Source organism: Symphodus melops (assembly GCF_947650265.1).
Source record: "Symphodus melops genome assembly, chromosome: 3".
In the NCBI taxonomy this organism is placed as follows: Eukaryota; Metazoa; Chordata; class Actinopteri; order Labriformes; family Labridae; genus Symphodus; species Symphodus melops.
Genome location: NC_136693.1, coordinates 12,120,190 through 12,146,901, shown reverse-complemented (window position 1 = coordinate 12,146,901; position 26,712 = coordinate 12,120,190). Strand labels below are relative to the sequence as shown.

Below are 26,712 nucleotides of genomic sequence, written 5' to 3'. Positions count from 1 at the left end.
CTTTTTTAATTCACAGTTTAATTAAAAAGTGTAGTTTGGGTATAGACACTACTCATAAGCAGGGAGCAGTGGGTGGGCTTGGGGGCTTTGTGCATGCCATTAAAACAATAATTAAGTTTCATTTAAGAGCATTGGTTTTATTGAAGTATTCAGCAAAAGCTGCAGCCTCAACATTCAACTCAGTAACTCTGCTTTTCGACTCACCTAATTACTTATATTTGTTATATGCTCTCACGAGACCCTTGAACCCAGATTAAAAAGGATTGCAGGGCAGTCAGAGAATTTAATGGAAACAGTTTAACAGCTAATTAAGCATGAGCTTGTACACATACTGTCGGTACACCTGTAGTTTGTTCACAGTAATCTCACTTCTGCAAAGTCAATTGTATCCGAACATGTAGATTCTACAACATAGTTTCTACAATAAGACTCATTGTGACATGTGTTAAAGAAGAAGAACCCCTGCTCACCTGTTTGTAGAGCCAGCCCCTCACCACCACAGGGATGTTGAGGTTTCTTTTAATAGAATGATCCCTCTTGCCAAAACTGTGTACTTTCCCCGGACCTCTTGAACCCTGAAAAAGAGAAGACCGAGTTCATTTTGAGCTGACCTTGCTGAATCCATTTAAACACATTTCCCTGGCTTGCCCAACGTACAGTCAACAAATGAATATATTACAATATTGTGTCTACGATGGTAGATCCATTGAAGGTGAAAATGGATAAATTAAAGTTTACAAGAAAAATACACAAAAAAAAGTCTTCTGATGTTAGCAAGGCTGTCATGTCTATTCAAATTCTTCTTTACTTTACATTGAGAACAAAAGCAGTTATAACCACTAAATGTTTGACATTCTACTTAGACAAGTGTAAAAACACATTATTTTACAGGACTATCAGAATTTAAAATATTACATGGAGCAACTTATTCATATTGTATTTCTATAAAAGATTAAGATTACTCTGGTGTGTCCAATATTCACTGTAAAAAACATGTCTGCAGCGAAACTTTCCAACATCACCGTGTGAACAATAGACAGTCTATCACAACGATGCACACCCTACACCACACCTCTTTCCAGTCCCACAGGATGTATGTTTAAACATACTTTTCAGAGACAACGTCATCTGGAGTGAATTAAATCAATATGTCAAAGTGAGCATCACAGTTATTTAGAGTGCCTTTTAAAGAAAATGAAGTGTGAAACATGTTTACCAATCATTGTTCTTCAGTAAAACTTTATAAGGTAGGCTTGACAAAAACATTAAGGCTATGAGAGAAAAAAACCCCCCCACTGATAGTCACCTTTGACCCTGATGTGCCATCCACTGCTGCTGCGGTCACAACCTTGGAGGAGTCTGTGACCATGCTAGGGGATCTCTGATTGGCCGCTGACTTGGACATACGGGCTTCTAACCTGCAGTTGAGAAGGCAGTTAAGGAGAGGATCAGTGCAACGCCGAGGATGAGAAGCACTGATACTGATAGCCTTTGTGTCCTGTCAGACACAGGCGTGCAGGGAAACAGAGCGCTGCCCTGTGCTGAGCTTTCACATATTAAGGATATGACGATTTCCTGACACCCCCACGAGACCCGTCACAGCCAATGGTTTAAGTGGATGTGTTCATAGTGTAAGCCTTGTGTTCCAAACACTTCAGTGACACTTTGTCTCACACACACACACACACACACACACACACACACACACACACACACACCAGAAGACACATCTTGTACACACAGCTAACAAGCAAAACAAACAAAAAATAACCTCAGCCAGGTGCTAAAGCCATATGGAGGAGCACACACACACACACACACACACACACACACACACACACACACACACACACACACACACACACACACACACACACACACACACACACACACACACACACACACACACACACACACACACACACACACACACACACACACACACACACACACACACACACACACACACACACACACACACACACACACACACACACACACACACACACACACACACACACACACACATTCAATTACTCTGAGTGAAAGTCCCACATCACATTTTCTTATGACATCAGCAAATTTTCAAGAACAAAAAAATGAACATACTGCAAATAAAGCAAATCCTTTTTTGGGGGGGGGTTTAGTGACACGCTGGTGTCCAATAAAGATTTATTTTAAATACAGACACATTTATTTAAGATTTAAACAATATTCCTGGAGCCTTTACAATCCCCAGAATACACAGTTAATCACTGTTCTGGTACAATAAGCAAAAGTGCCCTCTATAAAACATCATCCAGAGGGTATGCTGGTATTGTTTAAGAGAACATAACATCTTGCATATACACCAAAGTGCCTTTTTGTAAGAATGTAAAGACACATGGTGCATGTTGACATATATATAAGGAGATTATCGTAACAACAACATCAGAAACACTTGTTTTTACGTGTATCAATAGGTTTCTAAATATTAACACTGGACAGTTCTCAGAAAATCTCCCTTTGAGCTGTCACTCCTTAAAGTCCAGTTATAAAAACAATACTGACGAACACTGCACCAATAATCATCACCATGTTATTATCAGTGACTCGTACATATGAACTCCTGCTGTCCAATACAACCTGCCACAGACATTCAGTTCACATTGATGGGATTTCTGAAAAATATCCATCAGATGTGGAAAATAATACACGTTACTCAATAAAAACACAATAAGCAGCAACTGAGAAACTGATTAATTAAACAAATAAATCATAAAATATTAACACAATATAGTCCATAGAAAAGATAAAAGAATAATTAGCAGACACAAGATGCTTTTTCAAAGCGTTGCATCATCGACTTCTCAACAGATAACTTGGTTCAAGTGTGGAGATTTTTTTCTGAACTATTCAACACTGAGAAACAAGGCCGGGCTTTAATAAGCACAACTCACTGTGGACCTACACACTGTGCTTCACATGGACTGTGTAAAAACAACTACAGGGGACAGGGACATGTACATTAATAATAGGACAGTGAACATAAGAAACATCAGTTATTTATATAAATGTTAAAAGATACTCCAGTGACCTGGTAATCAATATCTTTAAATGAGAAATATAACTATCTTTCTTAAACCTCTTACTGGGGTTATTAAGGTTGGGGGCATGTTGGCTGCCTCTGCATGTATAGTGATCATTTATAGATGTGTTTTTTTTTTCTTTTCTTTTGCTTAGTATGCACCCCTATATTGTCAACAAATGATTTCAGGCAGCTGCAGCTTTTTGATTTGATTTGTCTTACGTGCTTAGAGGGAGATACATCATAGATAACGAGGAAAGACTGGAGACAGCGAGAAATGAATTTGATTAACGTTTGTGCTATTTAAGTAATAACATGCAGATCCTGCAGATTTCCAGTAAATCATGGTAGACGTCCTTCTACATCTCATTGGAAAGCTGCTCTGCAGGTTGCAAACGTTTGGATTAAAACAAAGTCATGACCCTCATAAGTCTTCTTCTTGGTTAATGCATGTTGCATTTTTGAGGATTAATTAAAAAAAAGATATATATGGTTTTCCTCATGCTATGGTGATCACGCATTATTTTACCACCTCCTCTTGTTAAGATAAATACCAGTTTAAACCGGACACAATCTTTCGATGCTGCAGACAAATGGTTCTGGAGCCCCTTGTCCTTAAGAAAAAATGAGCCACATGAAAAACTAATCCATAAAAAAACATCAATCTTAATTGTTTCCATTTATAAAATCCCAAGAGAAAAGGTCTACACACTCATTCCTACCAAATGACCTTTCCATAAACTATTAGGTAAGTGTTTACACCCCCCTAGAACCCAAGGTGGGAACACATGGTGAAGATCAACTTTAATGTTCAGTCATGCTCTTACTCCTGTAGACTAAAGGTACGTGTTAAAATAAAGATGATGAAATGCACAACTCTTAAGTAAAAGTACAAAGAAGAGGCCACCTGGCATAAACAGTCCAACAATGTGACTCTTGTCTACAGTGTTTACTTAAACACTTATTTGCCAATAGTTCCTCTCCAAGGCCTTTAAAATGGTCTATTACCTCATAAGAGGGTTTACGTTAGAGAAACAGCCTTAACATCTCTGCAGCCAGTCTACCAGTCCAATTAACGTGTCTCAACTCTGCCTCACGAGAAGTGAAGGGAGAGCATAGAATTGGTGACGCTGCCCCTGCCGCCTGCGTTGTTCAACACAGCGGGGTTGAAAGCTGCACGAACCCTGTTGTTTTTTTACTGCTTTTTGTGCTGCACTACACCAAACGTAAGGAAAAGGAGATAAGCCAGAGATGGCTGTCAGAGACTACAACCAAAAACAAAATGCACAGGGGGGGCGAGTAAGAGAGAGAGAGAGAAAGAGAGAGAGAGAGAGAGAAACAGTAGAACAAAACTTACAGTATCTGCTTTCACAGCCTGGACTGCAGCCAGACTTTTTTACAGGATGTTTCTGTTCTATCAATGGGACTGCGCTGTTTTATGTGAAGCTTTCATACTGTTTACCACCTCTGTCATTGGAAGCGTTCCCCCATGAGATTTGTTGTGACATGCGGTGAAGAGGAGTGATATTTCACATTACGAAGTGCAAGAAGGGTAAATATACTAAGCCCCGTCCCTCACTGCTACTCCTGCTGTGATGAAAATGAGGGCATATTTGACATTATTTAATCCTGTCAGGCTGTAGGTGAACACGAGGAGCATTGACGAATTGATCAAAGCGTGGCGATCTATAGAAAAAGTCAAAGCTTTCAGTCTAGCAAAGCAGAGGCTGATCGACCTCTCCATGGGCGAGGGCCTCCTAAAGCCCTTTTTTCCTGCTCTGTCCTCAATTTGATACGGGTCTCAGGGGGACACACTGAGGTTCTTCATGCCTGGAAGGGAGCCAGTGATTCATAGAAGAAACCAGCTTCCTTTTCAGATATCACTGTACGTGGAATGAATCCCACAACATCACCGTGACAGTGAACAGAAGCTACATTTTGCAGGAACAGTGAGGTCACGCCTGTGTTGCAAACGTTCAATATCCAGACTGCAGCATCTATACTCTACGACACTCTACAGCAGGGTTGGGAAAAGGACGACGAAAAGAAGAGCTAAAGTGAAACATGAAAGTAAAGAGAGGATGTTTTAGAACGAGAGAAATCTTTAAGATTCAGTTAACGGTGAGTGTGTACCGTAAAACATTACAGCTCGTGTTAGACAGAGTTCGAACTCTCCTTGTACAACTTATAACGTTACCTTATTGATCTTACTACTGGTTGTAGACCTGGGCTCATTGATGCATACTTTCAAAGCATTACATGAATCGGTGCCAATATGGTGGTTAAAAAAAGGAGTGGTATATTATTTATAGATCACCATTCATACATGGTGCAAGTCAAAGGGCCTTACAGAGTTAAACACAAATGATTCATATCATTACGATCATTCATTGAGCAAAATATAAGACATTCAAAAATACCTTTAAAAAATATAAGACCGTACAATAATATGACAAAAGATCCTCAGATGGGGCAATAATGATAAGTTATCTGCTCTGCGTACCTACCAGTGTTACAGTGCTCTGACGTCTCTGACTACAGAGTCAGACCTTTCAAACAGGCACAGATTCAGCTCATGGTCTGGCCTCATCAAATTGGATTGTGTACAACAATCCACAATGTATTCCTGAGAATTGAGGTTGGTTTAAAGATCTATTTTAGATTCAGGGGGAACATGCTGCAGACACAGATAGTGCAGCAGAAAGAGAGAACACAGTGAGCTCTAGCCCACATGTACTCTTTAATATTAGTTTATTTGTCCCACTTCGTATCTTTACTGCAATACTGAACAATGTTATCTCACATCACAGAAGTTTCCCATATTGTGCAGCCCTAGTCTGAACGAAAGCTGTTTTTCACCCCTCCCCTCTCCTCTCACAGAAACGTTTGTCTGGTATTAGTTTGGAGCTTAAATTAGAACAATCCACACAAGACTTAGAACGGAGAACATTCATTGTAAACATTGTAGTGTTTGCTTTGATCTTTTATTCCTTAAAACATGGAGCATAGCTAACGACAGTATCCGTCTTGCACATGCTGTTTAAGAGAAACCGTGTCCTGATTTTGGTTGAGCTCCTTCCATCTATATGTTGAACACACAGGTGAGTTCTGCAGCTGTAACATTTAGTACAGACTCTGGGACACGCAGTGTCAAGTTATTTATGGAGGACTTTTTAGTTGCCTTCTCCATATGCTTGTTCATTTATTTGTTCAACCTTGTTCTGCCTTCATAATGACATCTTGGTCATTTTGCTGTTAGAGGGGCTATACTATTCTTAGCTCAAAGAAATTACGACTGGCATTTCAAAGTTAAAGAATCATTCTATCACTGTTACAAATATGCAAGTCAGGCGACCATGTCCTAAAGCCCTCAAATCCCCGGCTCAACAGAACTTCAGGAAGGATAATGGAGAGTTTCATACAAGCAGTTGAATCACAATTAGTTTGCATTCTTTGACAGAGATTCTTTTAATTGGGAAGAATGTGGCAGTCACATGCTTGTCTCTCAACCTGTTTTCAGCCTATAGTGAAGTCTGAGCTGTGCATGATCATCTTACACCACCCAGCTTATAGTTGATCAAACACCTGCTTCTTTATGTTGTGCTCTAACTCTGTCATTCAGCTTTGATGGTTCTGCAGGATGACATTCAGACAAGGAATAAGAAACAACAACACATTGCCGTGAATGGCAACGAGTAAAGTAGTAGATGTCAACACGCAGTGCGGCAACGTCTGGCACAATTACGATGTCAGAAATCTCATTCCCTATAAGAAAAAGAGAACTATGCACAGAGTAGTTCAGGAAATGCCATTATTGCTTCAACCAGAATGAAAAAATCTGATTTTGCGATCCAGCTACATTTAGGAATACATCCATGACAGACCAGTAAGAAAAACAAAGATGACTATAAATCGGCTGATTGACGAAGAGAGATTTGTGAGCTAAATGTTCTCGTAACACGATCAAAAGCATATGTTAGAGCCAGCTAATGTATTACCATAAATCCAATTAAGGCAGTAATTTAAGGAATAGTACCCCCCCCCCCTCCTCTGTGATATGCTTCATCAGTGAGGGTGACAAGCTTTTTACAAGTCTATTTTTGGCCTCCCATTGCGTGACCTTGGACTAACCCATATATACATTTTAGCATGCGTTAAATGCATCCTTTCTAGGACAGGGAAGCCCACTCACCTGTCCTGTAGTGTGTATTCTGTGTTTTCAGGGGAAATCTGCCCAGTAACAGGATGCCGGAAAGATGTAGCCCTCAGGTTGTGGCTGTAAGACAGACAAGGATGCACAACACACAATATGGAGAGATAAAAAAAATTAATGGTATGGTCGTGCAAATCCCTTTCCTGCCTCATCATTTCCCAAAACAGCCGTGCGTTGACTAAAAGCTTAGCTTACATTGAAGACCGCAATCATCAGTAAAGATGCACGTTAGCTCTGCACTCGGGTCAGGAACCACAGCTCATGTTCTCTTACTCAAAGTGTGAGGCTCAGCACTCTCCTTTAGCCAGCTCGCCAGGCTTTATTGATTTCAGTTGCATGGGGCCATTCATTGCTTTAACTGGAGCATGAATGTATGTTACTGCCACAAGAGAGAATAAGGAATAGATAAGTGGCTCGAGGTGCTGGTGTGAAACGATTTATTATTGTGCTCTGACTCTGTTTGCATTTGTGTTCTCTGTTGTACATGTGACAATCATTTCCCAACCATTTACACAAATCACATTGCTGCAGACGCTCTTTTAGGTATACGCAGGATTATCCAGTTGCCACTCACATAAAATTTGCGACACAGTTCCTTGAGATGCTGCGGCCTTCTTTTTCTTTCTTTTTTTGCCTTCTGCGTTGGATCTTTGCCGCATCGAGAGTCAACATAAAATGTTTTCTGATGGACTTCTTTTCCATTGAGGCAACATCTTTGTCAGTACCAGCTGCAAAGGCCTGTGTGTGTGTGGAAACAGCTTCTCTTCAAATAATGAGGACATTGGCTATAAAGTGGCGTAAAGTATTTGTCACATTCAGGCTGACTGAAAAACTGAGAGCAGAGTGACCCTTTGTGATAATGTACTGAACTGCAACCCCTTTTTAAAGCCTGCTTTTGTAAATTTTCTATCTTACTCTCTTAAAACCTTTCTTATTATTTCCCATCACCATCATGCACAGCCTATAACAGCATTAGGACCATAACACTGTTCTTCAACAGAAGCTGTAAAATACTTTGCATCAGCTGGCAATAAAATCCGAGAGTAAATGATATGCAGAGGCTGAATTCATATGCTACTTCTCATAAAGATAAACAGGGCGCCAGATAAAAAATAAATCTGTCTAAGATAAACATGTTTACAGTAGTATCTTATCTGAAGTACATCAAGGGTAAATAAGTGTCTATATATCCAGCCATCAGAGATGAATCCTCTGAGGAGCAGCTGCAAAGCTTTCCAGCGACATGAGGCAAAGAATGATGTAAACAGAGAGCGGGGGCCTCACTGCATCAGCCTGCAGCAGAGGGTGGAGAGAGAAACGGAGCAGGGGGCAAAGATTTATGAGTTGACATTTCAGAAAAAGTTCAGCGTGTGTGTTGAAAAGGAGTGATGCTCAGTGATACTGTACACACACACAAACACACACACACACACACACAGAGAAAAAGACAGCAAATATAAACAATCCATAAATCCTGCCAAACATACATGCTAAAAGAAGGATCACTCAAACATGACACGCACAAAGACAGATAGAGGCTTTGCCACGCATGTTGTCTTGTAACTGCTCATAATTTGCTGAGCTACACAGGGCACGCACAGCTCTGCACCAGCATCCCCTGTTAATTAGGAATCTGCATTCTTTGAGGCTTTGTTTTAGCCGCATTACTTCTGAACTATTTGTCATGGAATTTTTTTTTTTTTTTTTTTTTTGCAGCATCTCCGCTTGGTCTACAAACTCTGCAGCACAGAGGGTCTATTTGTTTGCACAGAACTAGCTTTCATCAATGCCCGTGACAACGTTGTCCCATAGGAGCAGATGAACTGCTGCTGAGGAGCTGTAGCACTCTGTGCAGAGTAATAAATTGTTTTGAGTGTAACTCAGACGCAGATGCTATAGACTTTCCTGTAAGAAATACGACTCTGTGTTTTGATTTGACATGACTCTTGGCTGTAACATACAAGCTGTTACTCAATTCATCTTCAAACTTAAAATAAGTATGATCAACGTAAAAAACAAACAGTTATTAGTCAAATTTTATTCCAGCTTGTTAAATTACTGCCATACACTCTTTAATATAAGAAATGTAAATGAAAACGTACATATTGTTGAGCTTAATATAGTAGCAAAGAATGGAAGCCCAAGGTTTTGTTGTAAATATTGTTTTGTTGGTCGCATACATTGAAACCTACCCAAAACACAGACCATCAAATCAAAAAGGGTTTGTGCTTCCAGTGATCTGGTTAAGAAGAGAAAACAAAGGCATCTCTGATTACTGAGAGCCTCGAGAGAGCTGCTCTCAATGTGGAACACTGCAAAGTTGAGTTGTTACCACAGTGTTAACAAGACTGAATCATAGCCGACAAAAAGGTGTCAGTCAGGTAAAAAAAAAAAAAAAAGGGAATCCACCCGTCATGTGAAACAAACTTTATCATAATGTTATGACCCATACAGCAGCTGTGTGGGACCTGAGTCCACAGGCAACTTGTTTTTTTTTTTCTTCTTCCAGCCAAAGCTTTTTCACAGAACGGTGTAAAAACAGCATCAGTGCAGCTCAAATCCCTTCTGTCCCTAAATGCTGCAACAACTGTAAACCACGCGTCTTCGCTGGCATGTGCTACCCATTCTACTTTCAGCAGAAACAAGAGGCTCAGGCTAATCCCTGTCCAACACAAGGGCTAAGTCTTGGCAGCAGGCTAACAGAGGCACAGCTCTGTGCTTTACACACCTCTCAGAGATAGAAAACCACTGAGGCTGATAACTGTTCCACAACACACATGCACATCAAAGACAGGGACGTCACTATCTGCTAACTGTATCAACCCCTTACCTAAAACACTCCCACCTCAAGGGGAAATCCCGGCAAATAAAAAGCCACTTACTATTCTCTGCTGTGCCACTGGAGACAAAGTCACATGCTGTCAGATAGTGAATCATCATAAATCAGCTGTTGTACTCGCTGTGGTGCTGCAGGTCACGGAAATCCCTCTGGCATTGCCAGGGCAGGTGGAAGACGCAGAGTGTCTCCTTGCAGCGGCTGGCATCCACAAAGAGCAGACCAAAGTGATGCCAGCGGGGCGAGAGCGTGAGCGCTTTATCTTTGCTTTCTCCTGCTCAGGCGTGCTGTCAGAGAGTTTCACCCCACACTTCCTGAGTGGATGGTAGAGATCTAACTCCCTCCCATCAGTGGAATACCTCAGTTGCTTATCAGATCCTCCTCCCATTCTGTTCTGCTCTCCTCTCTACACTGCCTCACTCCCTCTTCGCCGGGAATTAAAGTTACCCTCCATTCCTCTAGAAAATAGGCATTCTAGAAAACTAGTAAATCATGATGCTTGTAACATGTAACACATGAAGTCTTGATAACAGTCAAATGGTCATTGTCACTCCTCATAGTGTGCTCAGTATGAGACTGTCATCTCTAAGTGGCAGCATCACAGCTAAATCAGGGAAGACAACGTTTTTGTCATTAGGCAGAACAAGTAATCTACAGTATACATTAAAATGTTGTGTAAACCAATAAACAGAAGACAGTGGACACACTCTCACTCTCTTGTAGCATTCACACCAGCTTTTGTTTAATATCTGCAGAGTAGCGCTTTTATTGTTTGGGCCTTGCTTTATAATCTTTTTTTTTTTTTTTTAAAGACCACAACAACTTCCAGGGAAAAACAAGAAAAATAGACAATTGAGTAACTAAATCAGGATCCAGAAATATACCACAGATTGTCAAACAGATTATCACTCTTCTTGGGCCCCTTCAAGGGCACTTCAAGGTCGGCAGTGTTTACTTTTTGAGCACTGGTTTAAATGTAATGTTGACCTGCTCTACGAGGGAATTTAAACTAATCCTGAGGAATGTGGGGCAGAGGAGCAGGTGGTACGAGCATACTGTAGGCCAGCTGTAAATGTTGAATCTGACTGACAACCAAGCATCTCTTACTTCAGGACCTCAGCCCCTTGTGTGTGATGTTTCACCACATGTTAGACTTTGAATTCAATAACAACTCTCTTTAGTTTTAATTAAGGGGGGGAGGTGGGGGGGGGGGGGCAGTACAACTTTCCAACCTACAGGAATAAGAACTCCTAAGTAAAGCAATTATTTCAGTGCTGTCAACACGAGCCAGAAGAGCCACTTGTCTCCATCTCTGCAGCCTTCATAACACGCATTACAGAATCTGCCTGAAAAAAACCCACATCTAAGCAGCAGAAGAGGAAAGCTAAATGAGTCAATGCAAAAAAAAAACAGGAAATAATCCATTAAGAGTGAAAAAAAAAGATATATATATAAATATGTCGCTTGTATTTAGCTTAACATTGTAGTTCTGAGTAAAACACAAATCAATGCTGTGCATCTAAACACAGAAGAACACTAACTGTCAATCATTTAATTAAGCTGTGCTGCTGACTTCAGTCTAGATTCATTCAATTAGCTGCAAAAATTTAATAATTAATATCAGGAGCAATTATTGCACATGTGAAATGCTTCTGCAGAATCCAACGCATAATAAAAACAAACACATAACGTTACAAATGCTGCTGATGTGTACACACGAGAGGTCAAATTAGGTGCCATGAACCAGGATTGAACCCTAAAGACTACCCCACACACACACACACACACACACACACACATAGGCAGGGTGAATGGGTGACAGGACTTTACATAGAGAGAGAACGATTTCATGGACAACCAGAAACACCCTGTAGCATCACAAGCAGGCAAAATTAATTAAGCTGTAATAATAGTGCTAGGTGCATAGTATCTAGACACGGCAAGCCATTAAGGAGATAAGCGTTCTGCAGCAGGATCTGCACGTGGTGACTGACCTTTTATCAGTTTCACAGCAGAGCGTTGAAGCAGCCTCACTCGGGTTCATTTCCCTGACATTTGGAGTAATAATACCAGCAGGGTCCCCAAAGAGTTATTGGGAGATTCCTCTATCACTCAGTATGCAAATGAGGTGCTCCACCCAAACACATTTCACACTAACTGCCATTGCACCCATTCCCCTCCATCATAATCATGATGACGTTCATTGTTTACAGCAGCACAGACTCCAAACGGAGTGGGCAGTGTGACACAGGAGAACTGATTTGATTGTTCTAACATGGCATCAATAAAACGGGAACACTCAGGTCTAAGCTCTGCTTTTACAAAGTCTGTAGCCATCCAGCAAACCGCTCACGCAACACTGAGCAAAGTCTGGTACAATCACATCCAAACAGGCTCTAAGAAGAGCTGAACAGAGGTGGAAGGACTTGTCGGTGTCCGTAGCCCTGTAAGACAGATGCTTTGGCAGAAATTGAAAGAGCTGTCACCTTATTAACATTCAACACACACACTGTTCTGACACAGCACATTTCATTGCAGTCACACTGGTCCTTTAGGCCATGCTGTTCCTAAACAAAAGCAAAGCTAATTAGACTGCAGTGAATGTTAGACAGGCCTTTGTTGAGCCAATAGTAAAAAAGAAAAAAAAGAAGAAAAAAAAAAGAAAAGAAGAATTAATTAGGAGGCAAGAAACACTTCTATCCCTGCACAGAAACTGGGGGGGAAAGTTTTGACCTGAATCATGTTCAAAAAATAGATTGTGTTCATCAGTCACATCTCATTTCATGCCTGCTCAAGTGGAAATTATATTTTCAAACACTTGGAGGACAACAAGGAAAAATGATGGCGCTTATCTATTATGTTCAAACTAGGGCAGCACTATAGATCGCATTTTTATCACCATCAAGATAAGAACCCGCTTAATAAAAACATCACAAACGGCTACCTGAAATCCAATGAACAAGGATAGTCACACACCGTGCAGTGATACCCAGCAAGTGAACATTTTGCTGACCAGGTGGACTATAGAGAAAACTCACAAACATGGCTGTTGTGCATTAACATTTTGAAAGACATGCACTTTAACATCAGGGCTAATAAACAATCTGTTTTTTTAAATCACATATTTAACCATCCCATTATTAAACTATGTGATCATATGTAACTCAAATTGTGCTGGCCTAATAGGCTTCACAAAGAGTCACATACTCTTATCAATATCTGATACACAAGAGGTTTGATCTGGGTTGCACTTTTATTGACTTTTCTGAAACTGAAATCAGTCCAGTAGCTGCCAGCAGGGAGAGAAAAATGTACCCTGGTGAGAGATTGATACTGATTGTACAAGACTGTGAGCACATCAGCACTTCTTTTGCTCCATTGGCACAGATTAAGCTGACTGATAAATATTTATAAAGGTTCATTTGAAGTAACTCATCAAAGACATTATGGGTTTCCAACGCCTCCAACCATGACAATATGACTTCTTAAAGCCCAGGGATCAATAGTCAGGGATATGCTGTGACAAAGAAAAAGTTTGGATGTTTTCTAAAGCTAAGGTTACCCAGGGGAGAATATCAATGAAGGGTCCCTGCAGCTCCGGGTCAATATCTAATACCACAGATTTACCATGCACTCGACTTGATGAATAATGACGACCCCGAGCAACCTGGAGTTTTATTTATTTCATCTTCTCATTTATGTTAACAAGGGTTGTCAAAATGTGGAGTGAGTGTGTGTTTGGGGGAACGGAGTAGGGAAAAGGGCCATAAACTGTTTGATAGTTTTGCACACTTAATCGCATTTTAAATTATGTAAAGTAAAGCCTCACTTGTTTTTAACCCCGAGACATTACTAAAACGTCTGCTTATTTATTAGAGAGCATATCCATTTCCAACACAGCAGAGCCATCTGCTGCTGCTTTTCTGTTGGTTTTAATACAGTCCACTGTGGAGGCCACAGCTAAACAAGTCTTTTACGCTCTACTCATAAAGTGAGCAAACCATCCTTTCTTTATAGTATCATTCCTAGATATACTTAAAACAACCTACTAAATGTCAAAGAGCATGAGATACACTGAATAGCATCAGCTGTAACCCTCTTTTTAAACACAATGAAAACTGCACCAGACAAATTATAATAGAGAGCTGGTTGGTGATGTTCTTCTCCATTGCAACTCTGTGTTTTAAATTAATCTGGTAAACGTGGAAACATTTCTGCTCCTGCCTACAAAACAGAACATTCTCAGTCTCACTTGGCAACTTTAGATCAGATTATCTCAGCATTCACTATCAATCTTTCAATGCTAGCTCTTGGTTCCATCACACAGAAACACAATATCTCCTATCACTCCTATGCGATGATACACAACTTCAAAGTCCCATAAATAAAATGTCCAAATGCACTGAGGAAATTAGCTTCTGGTTGTTAGAAAATGTTCTACAGCTTAGCAAATAACTAAATTCTGATTATAGGCCCACCAAGACAAAGGAAAGAGCTCATGTCCATATAATCATCTTTTCCTAAACCTAGGTGTCATCACTGATTCACATCTAAACTTTCCAAAGCACATTACAGCTATTACAATGACAGCTTTCTGTCATCTTCAGAACATATCAAACTCAGCTGCTTTATGACCCAATCTGACTCTGAACAACTGATCTGTGCGTTCATATCCAGAAGACTAGAGGTAAGTGGTGTAAGTCCCTCTATGCTGGACCAAAATGTCAATAAAGAAACTAGAATATAGAACACATAACACCAATCCTAAAAAACCTTAATTGGCTTCAAGTTCACTACAGAATTGAATTAAAAAATTCAAGATATTAATAAGATCCAAATAATTCCGCCTTTAAAAGCGATCTTAAGACATTGCTTTTTTCTTGTGGTTGAGTTTATCTTTGTATGAGAGCGTGTACATCTGATTGGTGTATGGTTCCGGTAAGCGCTCTAAACATTGTTTTGTTTAATATCTTAAATTACGTTTTATTGTGTCTGTAAAGCACATTGAGTTTACGTTTGTATGAAATGTGCTATACAAATAAAATTGAATTGAATTGAATATGTAACTCACTGCAGAACTGTTTGGTATGAATGTTCTGACATTTGATCCAACTTGGCAGATCTCTCCTGACGAGCTACAGGAGGGAAGATTTTGTAAGCAGATCATCTCTGACCGAGACAAAAATACACATTCAGCAATACTATCAAATACCTGACAGTGCAAAACAGATTGGATACAAAGCACAGCAGGGGATGCTGTTAATCTTGCCCTTAATTCAAGTTGCTCTTGGCTAATTGACAAATTTGCCAAACACAAGAAAGTCATAAAACTTCTTATTTTTGAGGATAATAGATAAGCTGAACTGAAATCTAGCAGACTCTGAAAGAAATGAAAGGAGAACAGCTGATGTCTCTTTTCTCTCTCATCATCAGCCTTTACCCCCCGTGTGATCAGCACATCAATATGGGAGGTTCAAAGGCACTGAGTCAACCTTTATTATCTAAGGTCTGAGCCAGGAATAAAAGAAACCAGGAAACCCCAGGTTAATAAGGGATAATACCCTGACACTTGACTGCCATGATTCAGAGGTGCCATGGGCTATATGAATAGCATTTTTTTATTTTGGGTCCGAAAAAAATGAAAATTAGTGACTTACAAATGACAATTTGACCATAAAAAAAATTTAAGTAGGTTATAACAGTGAACATGACTGCATAGTGAACATAATTTGTCAGCACTCAGAAGGACCACAGCAACATCTGAGAGTACTCCATCTGTGTGGCTGGCGTAAACTAAAGGACACTATGTCTGAGTAATGCTCGGCACAGCAAACAAAGGTTTCACCCTTAGTTTGTTTATTGCTTGAAATTAGTATATAAAAGTTGTAATCATTAGGCGATGCACAATATAGAGTCCTAAAACCAGGAAGTGAGTTTTTGTTAGACGAGATAAACTACGTTAGCTAAGACTCATATTTGTGAATATTAAAGTTTTTAGGTGTACTTTAAATGGTGTTTGCTAACGAGAAGCTAACTGAAACTACAGTGGTTATCTGAGACATTAAACGTCATCCCACCGGGAACTCGAAAACGTGTGTTTGACACAGAGCTTGTTTTCTGCAAAGATCCAAAATCCAATGCAAAAATTCCATAGGCGAATTTTCGTAGGAACCACTGGCGCCATTTCTATTGGGTTGGCTTCCAAAAATACGTCATCACTATACCAGTCTATAAGAACACAGTTATGAGGTTATAGCTGATCTAAAAAAAAACACTACATTTGCACTACATTTAAAAAAAAAATTCATTTTAGATTGCCTACATGTCATTTTATACTATACAGTAGATGGATCCATAAAGTCCATCAAACACTTTATTACACAGGAAGCATGACATTTGTTTTTAATAGCTTTCCTTCATGTATTTTATACCTGCTAATAACGTCACCACACTAGCTCATTTTCAAAAGCTATGATACCTAAGGCTCTACTGTGTGAAAATATGAGGTCATAAATTGGGTCCGACAGCAAAGACTTTACTGTGATGGATCGAAAATTACACAGAAGAAATAGAGAGGAACATTGAGTAGACAAACCCTATACAATTGAATCTTCTATGGGCCAAAAAATGTGAAATGAAGGAAGAATAACTTGTTAGCTCGAGAGACACCTCACACGAAAGTAGGTGAACAAACATTTAATGAAGATGAAGATGGCAACGTGCTTGTTATTGAGCGGGTTATAATAATGATGCATAACCATGAACTATGTTACTTGTGTGTAATCTCAATAATCTGTGATTTATGTTTATCACCTTGGCCTCTAGAGTCAAAGATAAGACATGCACCGGCTCCACTTTCTTACAATACATCATTATATGTTATTGTGAGTACAGCAACTCTAAAGTTATAAACATTTTTTCATAGTTTTTTTTGTTTTGTTTTTTTGCTTTATTGAGGTCATGAGCTCACGTCCTCTAGGGCCCTATAGTAATTATTGACCAGAATCCTTTGTGCTCGTCATCCCTTTTTTAGCTGAAGATACTCGAATGGATCATTCGTATTGCGTTTAACACGGGGTTTCAATATTCTGTTGGAAACTTTGTGTGCACTTAACCATCAACGCAAAGCCAGGTGTACCGAGCAGATGTGTTTGGTGTTTTGATCCAAGTAAATGATACCAGGTAAAAGGTAGACCCTACGCCTGCAGTAGAAAATCTGGACGAACTCAGTGTCTCACATTGAAACGCACACTGATGTAATCTGATAAGAGTGATGCATTAAGAGCAACAGCATAGCATGCTTGATAATCGGCAACAGTTCCTGACAAGAATGAATATAACCAAATGTGTGCAATTATATTTCATCTCGAGCTTAAATTGTTTTTGCCCTACCTTTCCCCCTCTGTCACTGCTCCACTTTAACTGACATAATTAAATGATGGGCAGGCATGACAGGAATATAGTTTTGGTTTTTTTTGTTCACTGCATCTTCCTCATGGAAGATTTTCCAACATGGGATTGGGATATATGGGATATGATCTGGCTCAGTCAAGCTCCATTTGTCTTCATTTGTGAAGACTAATGACGTCTGACCTACACTAAAGACAGAGTGAAATACTTTTTGGCCCGGGCTACTGAACAAGAGCATCTGCTTGAATGTTGCATACTGTAACTCAGCTGCTAAGTCAAACCCACAGTGCAATACCAAACACAGCTAATCACTTAGCTGTGCAATGTAGGGCAGAAGGAGATGTTAAGTGTGGGGGTGTGCTAAAACTGAAAATCTCTGGTAAGAGATGGCTTACCAGAGAAGCTTCAAGCATTAGAGACCAGTGGGAATGATATGCAGCAAGCCATGTTGATATGGTGGCTAGCTTTACAAATCCAAATCAGAAAGATCTAATTAAACCTTCATAATGGAGCAGAAGGAAATCCTACCGCATGTATGAAACTGAAATAAAAGTCTGTTACAGAAAATAAAATGACCACCTTTTAAAAAACCATTTGTCCATGTTTATTCAGATATTTTAAAGACGACTATTCTCGCAGTGAAATGCTGGTAACTGATTCATCTTTTATCATATTCTCAGGAGAGAGACTTCAGTTCTGTATAATTTGACCCACTCACCCTTAAATTCCTTCAGGGAGCTCCACCCATGTGTGGGAGGGTTAGCTAACAAAATGATGATCATTACACTGTCAGCAGAAACAATCATTTTGAATGAATAATTTTAAAGTGCTCGAGGTCATGAACAATTACAAAGAGAAAATCAGACGAGATAAAGAGATTGGTCCCTCTTGTTCTTCTTCTTCACATTATTCATCTTACTCATAAGCTCCCATCTGATGAACTAATGAACAGACATAAATGCAGTACAAAACAGCAGGAAAAAATGAAATTCCTCCCAGGTCAGAGACATCCTGTACACACCCCATGTTTCTGTCTAATTTTAACCAACAGAAACACATCAACACACTCAACAGAAGCAGGGCTCAGGATTACATCAGAATCCTCATTTAAAAACTCAAAACAAAAAGCAAAGACAAGGCCAATGATGACAGATTTTTGCCGTGGTTCTATTGGTTTTTTCATCATGTCACATGACGTCATGTGAGTCAAGAGGAAAAATGTAACAAAAGTTATTGTTTCAGTACTTTAGCTTTTCATACTGGGAGCGCACTTTAGGTTGAAGTATAACGTTCACTGTAATGTTTGAGGAGTTTATTTATGTTTTAATGGGCGGAGCTTTGAAGAACTAATGGTGTACCGTGTCCTGGAGAGTGTCATGAATAAATCTAGATCTGTTTACGGTTTAAACGTTCGAAAGAGTTGGTTTCTGTCAAATATTCAGTCAAAATTCTTTAAATGCAGCTGGAATGTCCATGCCATATAAACTGAAGCCCTTTACAACCAGAATAACAAGTTTCACATCCAGATGGAAACATGTCATTAAGATTTTATAGGTCAGGAACAGAGGTGGAGTTTTAGATAATTCTCTTTACACAAATCGATAACTGAATACCTCACAATATTCAAGTAAACCTGATGCTAAAGAACAGTTGTAGTATGCTCTGTTATTTCTTTTCAAAGATATATAGAGAAGCAGCGATCCTACCCTCTCCCCTTGGCACCATGTGACTGCCACTCAACATATGCAACTATCCACAATCACATGGGCACATACACATGCATTTACACTGAGAGATTAAATATGTCTCTCCACCATTTCTCTCATCAGTGTCAAAGAAACATAAGAGACAGGGGAGAATTCTGGGGGAAAACAGGCACTATACTGTAGTTGCATTTCAATGCATTTATCATCTGATATGCATACAGAGGAAACTGTCAGAACTGTCACAGCATCTTCCCAGTGATAAAAACGAGTCCTGCATTCTAATGGGGAAGCTGCAAGCCTTCTAGCTATACCTTCCTACAAGATGCATGTGCACGTGTATGCGAAGTGCCTCCTTATGCTGCTGTTGAGGGGCTATAAGAGAATTTATGGTGAGGCAGCTTATCCTGGATTCTGCATCAATGCTGCAGCAGAAGCTGATCTAAGATAACTTTGTCTTAAAAACAAAAAAAAATTACACTCAGCAGTTATGAAAAAGACAATAAAACTAATAACATATAAATAGTCATAAAAAGTGAAAAACTAAAGTCAGTTGTTCTATTCTACTTCTTGGTAATTAGACCAAATTGTCAAAAAAAACAACACAAGAACAGACCAAAACTGAGCCTACCCTTCAACTTAAGTTATTGTGCAGCAGACGGGCCAGAACAATAGGTGCTTTCATAACAAAAACAAAAACAACGCATAGAGTGAATGTATCAAACCAAGGAAGCCTACCTGCAGTTTTCTGTGGTTCCCATGCAGCAGCAGTTTTCTTTTGCTGCAGCGAGCATTTGACTCGTCTATATCTCAATAATCTACCCTCAAAGGTTTTTTACAGCAGCAAATGAATGATTTGCAGCATGACTGTGTGATTCAGCCATAGGTAAGCAATCTGTCCTCCTACATACACATTCCATCGCGCGCACACGCAGACACACAGTTTGCATATGTTGACGTTCAGATTATCCATCTGATCTCTGATGTCCTGCAACATCAAAAATAAATCTAAAAAAAAAAGAAAAGAAATTGTAACAAACGGGCACAGAAAAAGTAGGTAGAAATAGTAGAAACCCTCTCTTAATAACTTTGAGGTAATAAAAAAAAAAATCAGGACTACATATTAGCGACAAATTTCTGAATGGGTTATGAGGCATTCCTGATGAGAGTATAATGAATGTTATTTCTAATGTCTACGGAGCTAGCGGGCTGCTAACTAGGTGAACAGGTAGCAGCTATGTAGCCCTTTGATGTCACAGGTTTGTGAAAGAATTGGCATGTGAGGAGACATGTCAAAGCTGCAGATACATGTTCTGATGAGCGCCAACACACAGAAAAACATGACACAGCAGCTTATCCTGTCATTATGGGTGGAAGCAATTTGTAATCGTGTCCTCCTCTTTCACCATTTCAACATACCACTAATAATGTATCCTGCAGGATTACATGATCTGAATCAGATTAATCTCTGTTTTCCAAAACCACGTCCAGGTTATTAGCAAGCGGAAAGAACCAGCCATCAGCTCTTCCAACAATCACATTCAGTTCACCCCAGTGCTGTGGAGCATGTCTAAATCCCTTACACAATTTTGTCAGAGGCATTACGATGTCATTACACCACTAAACACACTCCTCCTTTTTTTGAGCCCACACACCGACATATGTATTTATTCTAACACTGGTTCGCTGGTTATCAGCAAAATGACATTGAAAGTTAGTATCAAATTATCCAACCTGCATTAAAAATACAATGTGAAGAAAAGACAAATCTATAGTATGCTTACATAACATTACACTTTCAGATTTGTTACAGAGGTAAATAATAAAGTCGTACTTTGTAAGCAGAAGAACAGATGCTGCTCTATGAGGCAAATTTGATTAGTCTGGTATATTTTGCTGCAGAGAATCTGGGCCCTGAGGGTACTCAGAAAGACAGATTGCAGCACACTTTACTGCAGCGGGCCTGTCCTTAAAAGAGTGTTAGCTTCAGTGTGTGCTCAGTATTTATGAGGAGGAAAACAAAGATATTTCTGACTTCTTATCAAGATGAGCAACAAAAACTTCTCTTACACTCACAATCAGCTCTTTGCAGGACAAGCAGACTCAGTCAGCGTTTGTGTGTGTATGTATGTGTGTGTATGTGTGTATGTGTGTGTGTGTGTGTGTGTGTTTTTGTGTGCGTGCTCGTGTGACATCTGTTCTCTGCTGGGATCTAACTCCAGACTGGCTGCAGGCTTTGAGGACCTCTCTCCTGCACTTCTCATTACAGAACCTGAATAGACACCAAACCGCAGTGCAAAGGCAGCGTGTGAACACATCCCCACTGGGGAGCTGTGTTACAATGATACACAGGGTTAAGACAACACAGCTACTTCATGACTGCAGTGCTCAGTGGAAGTGAACAACCTTAAAGCTGCACACCCAGAGGGCCTATTGGCTAAAAAAAAAAAAAAACACCTCTTGTGGGATGCAAAATGATATCTTTGTTATAGTGGATTTTCTGCAATAACATTCTGTACACAAAGCTATCAAAACTATCTCCTATCTGTGCCCTGTAAAGTGCATATTTCTTCTCTGCTATTACTTGAATTTCCCTCGGGATCAATAAAGTATCTATCTATCTATCTATCTATCTATCTATCTATCTATCTATCTATACTTTTATCGCAGGTGCACACATTTTCAAAACGGTTGACAGATCAAAAACCTGAGCAGCCAATTTCATCACTAGATATCAAGCAACGTCTGAACATAACTTTAAAAAAAATCCTTTAATAATTTGGCTGAAGTCCACTCCCATCTCTCAGACTATCATCTTTTATTTTATTTTATCAACAACTTAAACAGATGGATTAAATGCATTAGGTGAGGCTTGGCTGGGAGAGAGTAACTCAATTACGAAGCTATTTTTAGATCCCTGTATCCTGCAAGTGTGGCGAGAGCTTGTCGAGACTTAGGAGGCTTATTAAGTCAGCCATCAGTGAAGGGAGGTGGGCCACATCTGGTGCAGAGCTCTGAAACTCTCACTGTCCGGCAGGATTGAGATTTTACTAGAACGGTCCTTCCCCTTGATTTTCATCCCTCTCAAAAGGGCTGATCTAAATCACAGCCTGGGGAATTTAAAGGTCACGGTCTTAATACAGAGAGAATGTAGTCCCTTTCCAAATAGCTCAACCCTGTTAGGCATTGTCATCATCATGGCTATTCTTAGAAATGTCGCGTCTCTCTGGAAATGGCCAGAATGTCAGTAGTTAGGGAGAGGTCGCCTCCTCTCCATGACCAATTTTAGGTGTGTCGTTTTTCAGACTGAACTGGTCCAGCCATTACCAGCAGCACTTAACGAGGATATGACCTCCACATCAGCCCAGCATACCAATGAGGCGCTGTGTCTTTTGGCTACATTTCACCCTGTAGCTGAGGGATAAAAGTAAAAAGCCGAGCTGTGTTGGGTGGGACTCAACATTACTGGAACTGACTGGTTGAACTGTAACATCAAATCAGATGTTATCCAGCTCTCCTGAGTAGAACCAGGCCGAGGCCGAAGCCCAGCATTGCATAACGCATTAGAAACAGACCGCCAAACAAACTCACATGAGGCTCGCTCATTTAAAAATGAGCTAAGTCTTAAATGTAGCTATATACCTTGAAATGAGAATAATATTGATTCAAAGCAGGCCAACTCTCATGCTTATTCAAACGGCAGGAGTAATTTGTGGTCTGGTGTTAGCAGCCTGCTGCCTCTGTGGCTGAGGACACAGCAGGGGGGCTGAGCGATGAGGGAGCACATGTAGGAATGATAAATAGGCTAAGTAACCTTACCGCTGCGGCTGACACTGAGGCCGTGACAGAATGATAATAATCTCGATACCTTGTGCGCAGACATTTAGGTGATTGGATCAATAGCATGGTTGCCATCGTCACTACTCAATTAAAAGTGACAGAATAATCTAGAAAACATCTGAAGAAAAAAAAACGGTTTGCTACGAGTCAATACCTCTGAAAACGATAAGCTTGATGTCTTGATATTCAGCTGTCAGTGTACAGCACAATACACATTAAAGTTCAAGTCGATTATGAAACTTAAAAATGAAATGTTTATGCGCACACTTTGACTCGAGAGCTCACAATGTGTTCGCTAAAGTTAATCAAACGAAAAAAAATACAAAAATACAGACAGTCGGCCAATGCATGGAAAAGGTCATAAGCAGCAGATATGACATTATATGTGAGCGCATGTATTACTGTATATGTCTGTTGTTCTGTCTGTGTGCGCTGGGGCCTATAGCAGCTGTGCCACGGATTAAGACAGAAACCTGTGTAAACATGTACATTCCTTTGAGAATCTGTGGCTTTCTAAGAAGTGCGAAGTACTGCATTAACTAACTAGGACTGCAGGTGTTCCACATTTACCATACGGAGGAGCATCACAATCAGCCTGAGAGATCACAGTTCTGCTGACATCAACACAACAGTCAATGACCTGTGATCATGAGGCACTGCAGTGAGCATCTCTCCCTCTCTCTCTTTTTCTGTCTCTCTCATTCTGCTCGATTAGTGTACGTTGATCCATGCACTTCAAAAGGCATTAAAAAGGTCTGTAAATGCATGTCAGCATGCCTTCTCTGCTACACCAACATTCAACATCAACACCTCACGCATTTCAACATCCAACTATCTTGCCTGCACAAATACTTTGCAGACACTTAAATGGTATGCAATCAAAGCACTTTCTCTCCTGCGGTTGATAGAACGCTCCAGCAGACAGACACACCTCCTGAGTAGCTACGTAGCAACGCAATCCCACATTTTGTGCCGTGAGCAGGGCCGGGATACACACCTGTGAGTCGCACGATACACTGGCTGCCTCTTGTAAGGGACGTGTAAGGTTGACTGTCCTGGTTGGCCCAACATGCCTGCTGCAGATCAATGATTCGCTGTGCTCTGCTCCTCTCAGTGGTGCCTGTGTGTGTGTGTACTCCTCTCAGCTGGTAGCGCTGCCGCTGCTGCTGCTGACGTCCTTTGCTGTGTACCCAGGCGTTGATTCATTCAAAACATCCTCTTTCCCGCTTCTGCTGCTGAGGTGGAGCTAAAAATACATGCAATCGCTGAACTGTCCCCTGTCTCCGAGAGCATTAGGCTTGTGACGGATATTATTAAAGCCAGCCAAGCTTACCGATGCATCATGTAAGAGGCCCCAGAGCACCACGTATGAACACAGGTACAAAGCATTAGCCATATAACCCATATGATCATATTCTCCTCCTTCATATTCCCTCCCTGTGGTGGTACTCTCCTCTCTCCTCACCTCTCCTCTGCTCTCCTACAACGTGTGCATTCCTCAGCAGCGCTCGCCCTGGACGCCCTCTCTCCTGCCATTCCCTCTGCAGTCATGCAGGCGAGCAAGAAGAGGAGAGACAGGAATGAGGAGGGAGAAGGAGGAATTGCAGTTGTGGGAAAGCAAAAGTGCTGAAGATGTGAAGAGAAGTGAAGTTCAGTATGTTGGAACTTTAACCCTACCTATTATGTTTTGACCATTGCAAAAGAATTTCCCTCGGGATCAATAAAGTATCTATCGATACATACTGTGAGCTTATGTTTACATCATTTACCCCCCACACTTTTATGGCAGTTAGTATGGGAGAAATGTAGAATTTGTACAACTTCATTTCAAATGAAGACGGTGTCGTACCCACCAATGCTCTTGAAGCCAACAGCTTCGTTAGTTTACAACACAGACTACACTGTGGGACGACAGTTACAGGCTACATCTCAGCTCAATACTGCACACACTGTTCCATAGGATTACTGGAAACAGCTTAAATAGGAGATTCTGTAACATCAGCCATCTCTCGGGTACAGTGAAATCCTTCACCGCATGAGGAATAAAAGTGAGCAGAACAGCTGAGGAGACTGATGACCACGCCATGCTACAAACACCTTCTATCTGTCTGCCAGGTGCCCAGGTGAAAAATGTTTTCCACACCAGCTAAGTGCTCAGGAAGTCAACTCACGCATTAAAGTGACAGTGCAGTAGCTACACACAAACACATGCAGGTTATGCAGCCAGTTTCTGTATGCCTCATCCCCTGAGTTTCATCCTCTGCTGCTCGTTCTCATCCATCTACACTCTCCTTCACAACTCGTTAGCATACCCCAGGAGAAGAAGGCACTTGCCCTGCAAGTAAAGACCTGTTTAAAGCAGTTGAGATCTGGGTCTTACCACCTGCAATGATCAATGGATTTTTCCTTGCGCTCTCTTAAGATCATTAATTTCACTGCGTGGAAAAACTGCAACATAAAAAAGTGAAACAGTAGGGGGGGAATGGGAGTGCTAAACTATTGAGCTGCCAGAAAATCTGAATAGTTCTGCAGTGAAGAAAAGATGAACTTAGGAACTAAATGATGTCACCAATACAAAATGTTGCCCTAAACTATTTATCCACACGTGACAACAATGAAGAAGAAAAGAACACCCACCTCAGCCAGCGGTGGGTAGACGCATGGTACCTTTCCTGTAAACATCTTCGTACTTCATGTAAGTATTGCAATCACATGTTTCTTCACACTGCTACTTGACTAGTTCACCTCCAAAGCTGGAGGTTGACGTCGATCACATAATTTGATCAGATAATAAAATGCACTGTTCATCCATTAAGCAACAACAACATTTAAAGCACTATCAACCTAGGCCTATACAGTTACAAACTATAACATGTATATCATGATGTAACACCGAAAGGGCGCTTTGATACACAATTAATACGTGCATTTTTTTATGATTGGATTTATTTAAGATTTGGAAAGTAGGATTTGCCACTATTTGAAATCTAGGATACTGTTTCTTTTACTGAAGTAGAATATCTGTAAGCTGAATCCCTATCTCTTTTTTCTATTTAGCATGCTACCTGTTTGTTACTTAAAGCGAATGAGTTATCTTGATTGTACATTTTTCTCCATTGCCACTTACCAGTTTGTTATCAGAAGTGGAAAGCAGTAAATCCAATTCAGAGGTGTGAAATGTCCGAACTGATTCTTGGGACCACCAATTAAGTTTGTCCCCCTCTCTGTTCTGTGAGCATATGGTAGCTGAGCCTGTATGAATTGTGTGCACAGTGCTATGTGGGTGTGCTAAAAGGGCACAAAGAGTGGTGTCAGATTGGAGTATAACTGCTGTTTCAGCCCTCTCTTCTTTACTCCTGATCACTCAGTAACACTGCCAGCACTTACAGTATGTAGCTCCACTTAGCCTCACCAGGGAGGAATAAAACAATAACGCTCCATTGTTTTGTCCCTGTATAGAAGACGAAGGAGGAAAAAGGAAGTGCCTGACTTGCTAAGAAAATCTGAAGTTTTTAATTGTGTAGTGACCACAGATTAAAACATTCACCTCAATGTGTTGTCCAGTCAATGTAAAATGCTGACCTTGGACTCTGACTGCAACCAGAGCCTTCTGTCTTGCCCCGAGTCCTCTTTATCAGATCAC

The 26,712-nt window shown here is 40.4% G+C and overlaps 1 protein-coding gene across 12 annotated transcripts in view; it reads right to left on the bottom strand.

The window, feature by feature from the left end:
* The window catches only part of plekha7b (pleckstrin homology domain containing, family A member 7b), a 64,138-nt gene that overhangs the window by 25,719 nt on the left and 11,707 nt on the right, over positions 1-26,712 (bottom strand). For 10 of the 12 annotated variants that reach the window (XM_079339892.1, XM_079339900.1, XM_079339897.1 and 7 more), the window contains 3 exons: positions 7,260-7,343; positions 1,307-1,418; positions 471-575 (listed from right to left, as the gene is read on the bottom strand). In XM_079339892.1, the coding sequence (XP_079196018.1) occupies positions 471-575; positions 1,307-1,418; positions 7,260-7,343 (301 nt within the window). Of the gene's footprint in view, positions 1-470; positions 576-1,306; positions 1,419-7,259; positions 7,344-10,162; positions 10,763-24,066; positions 24,528-26,712 lie in introns of those variants that run through there. The other 2 variants (XM_079339902.1, XM_079339894.1) reach the window with 2 other exon arrangements.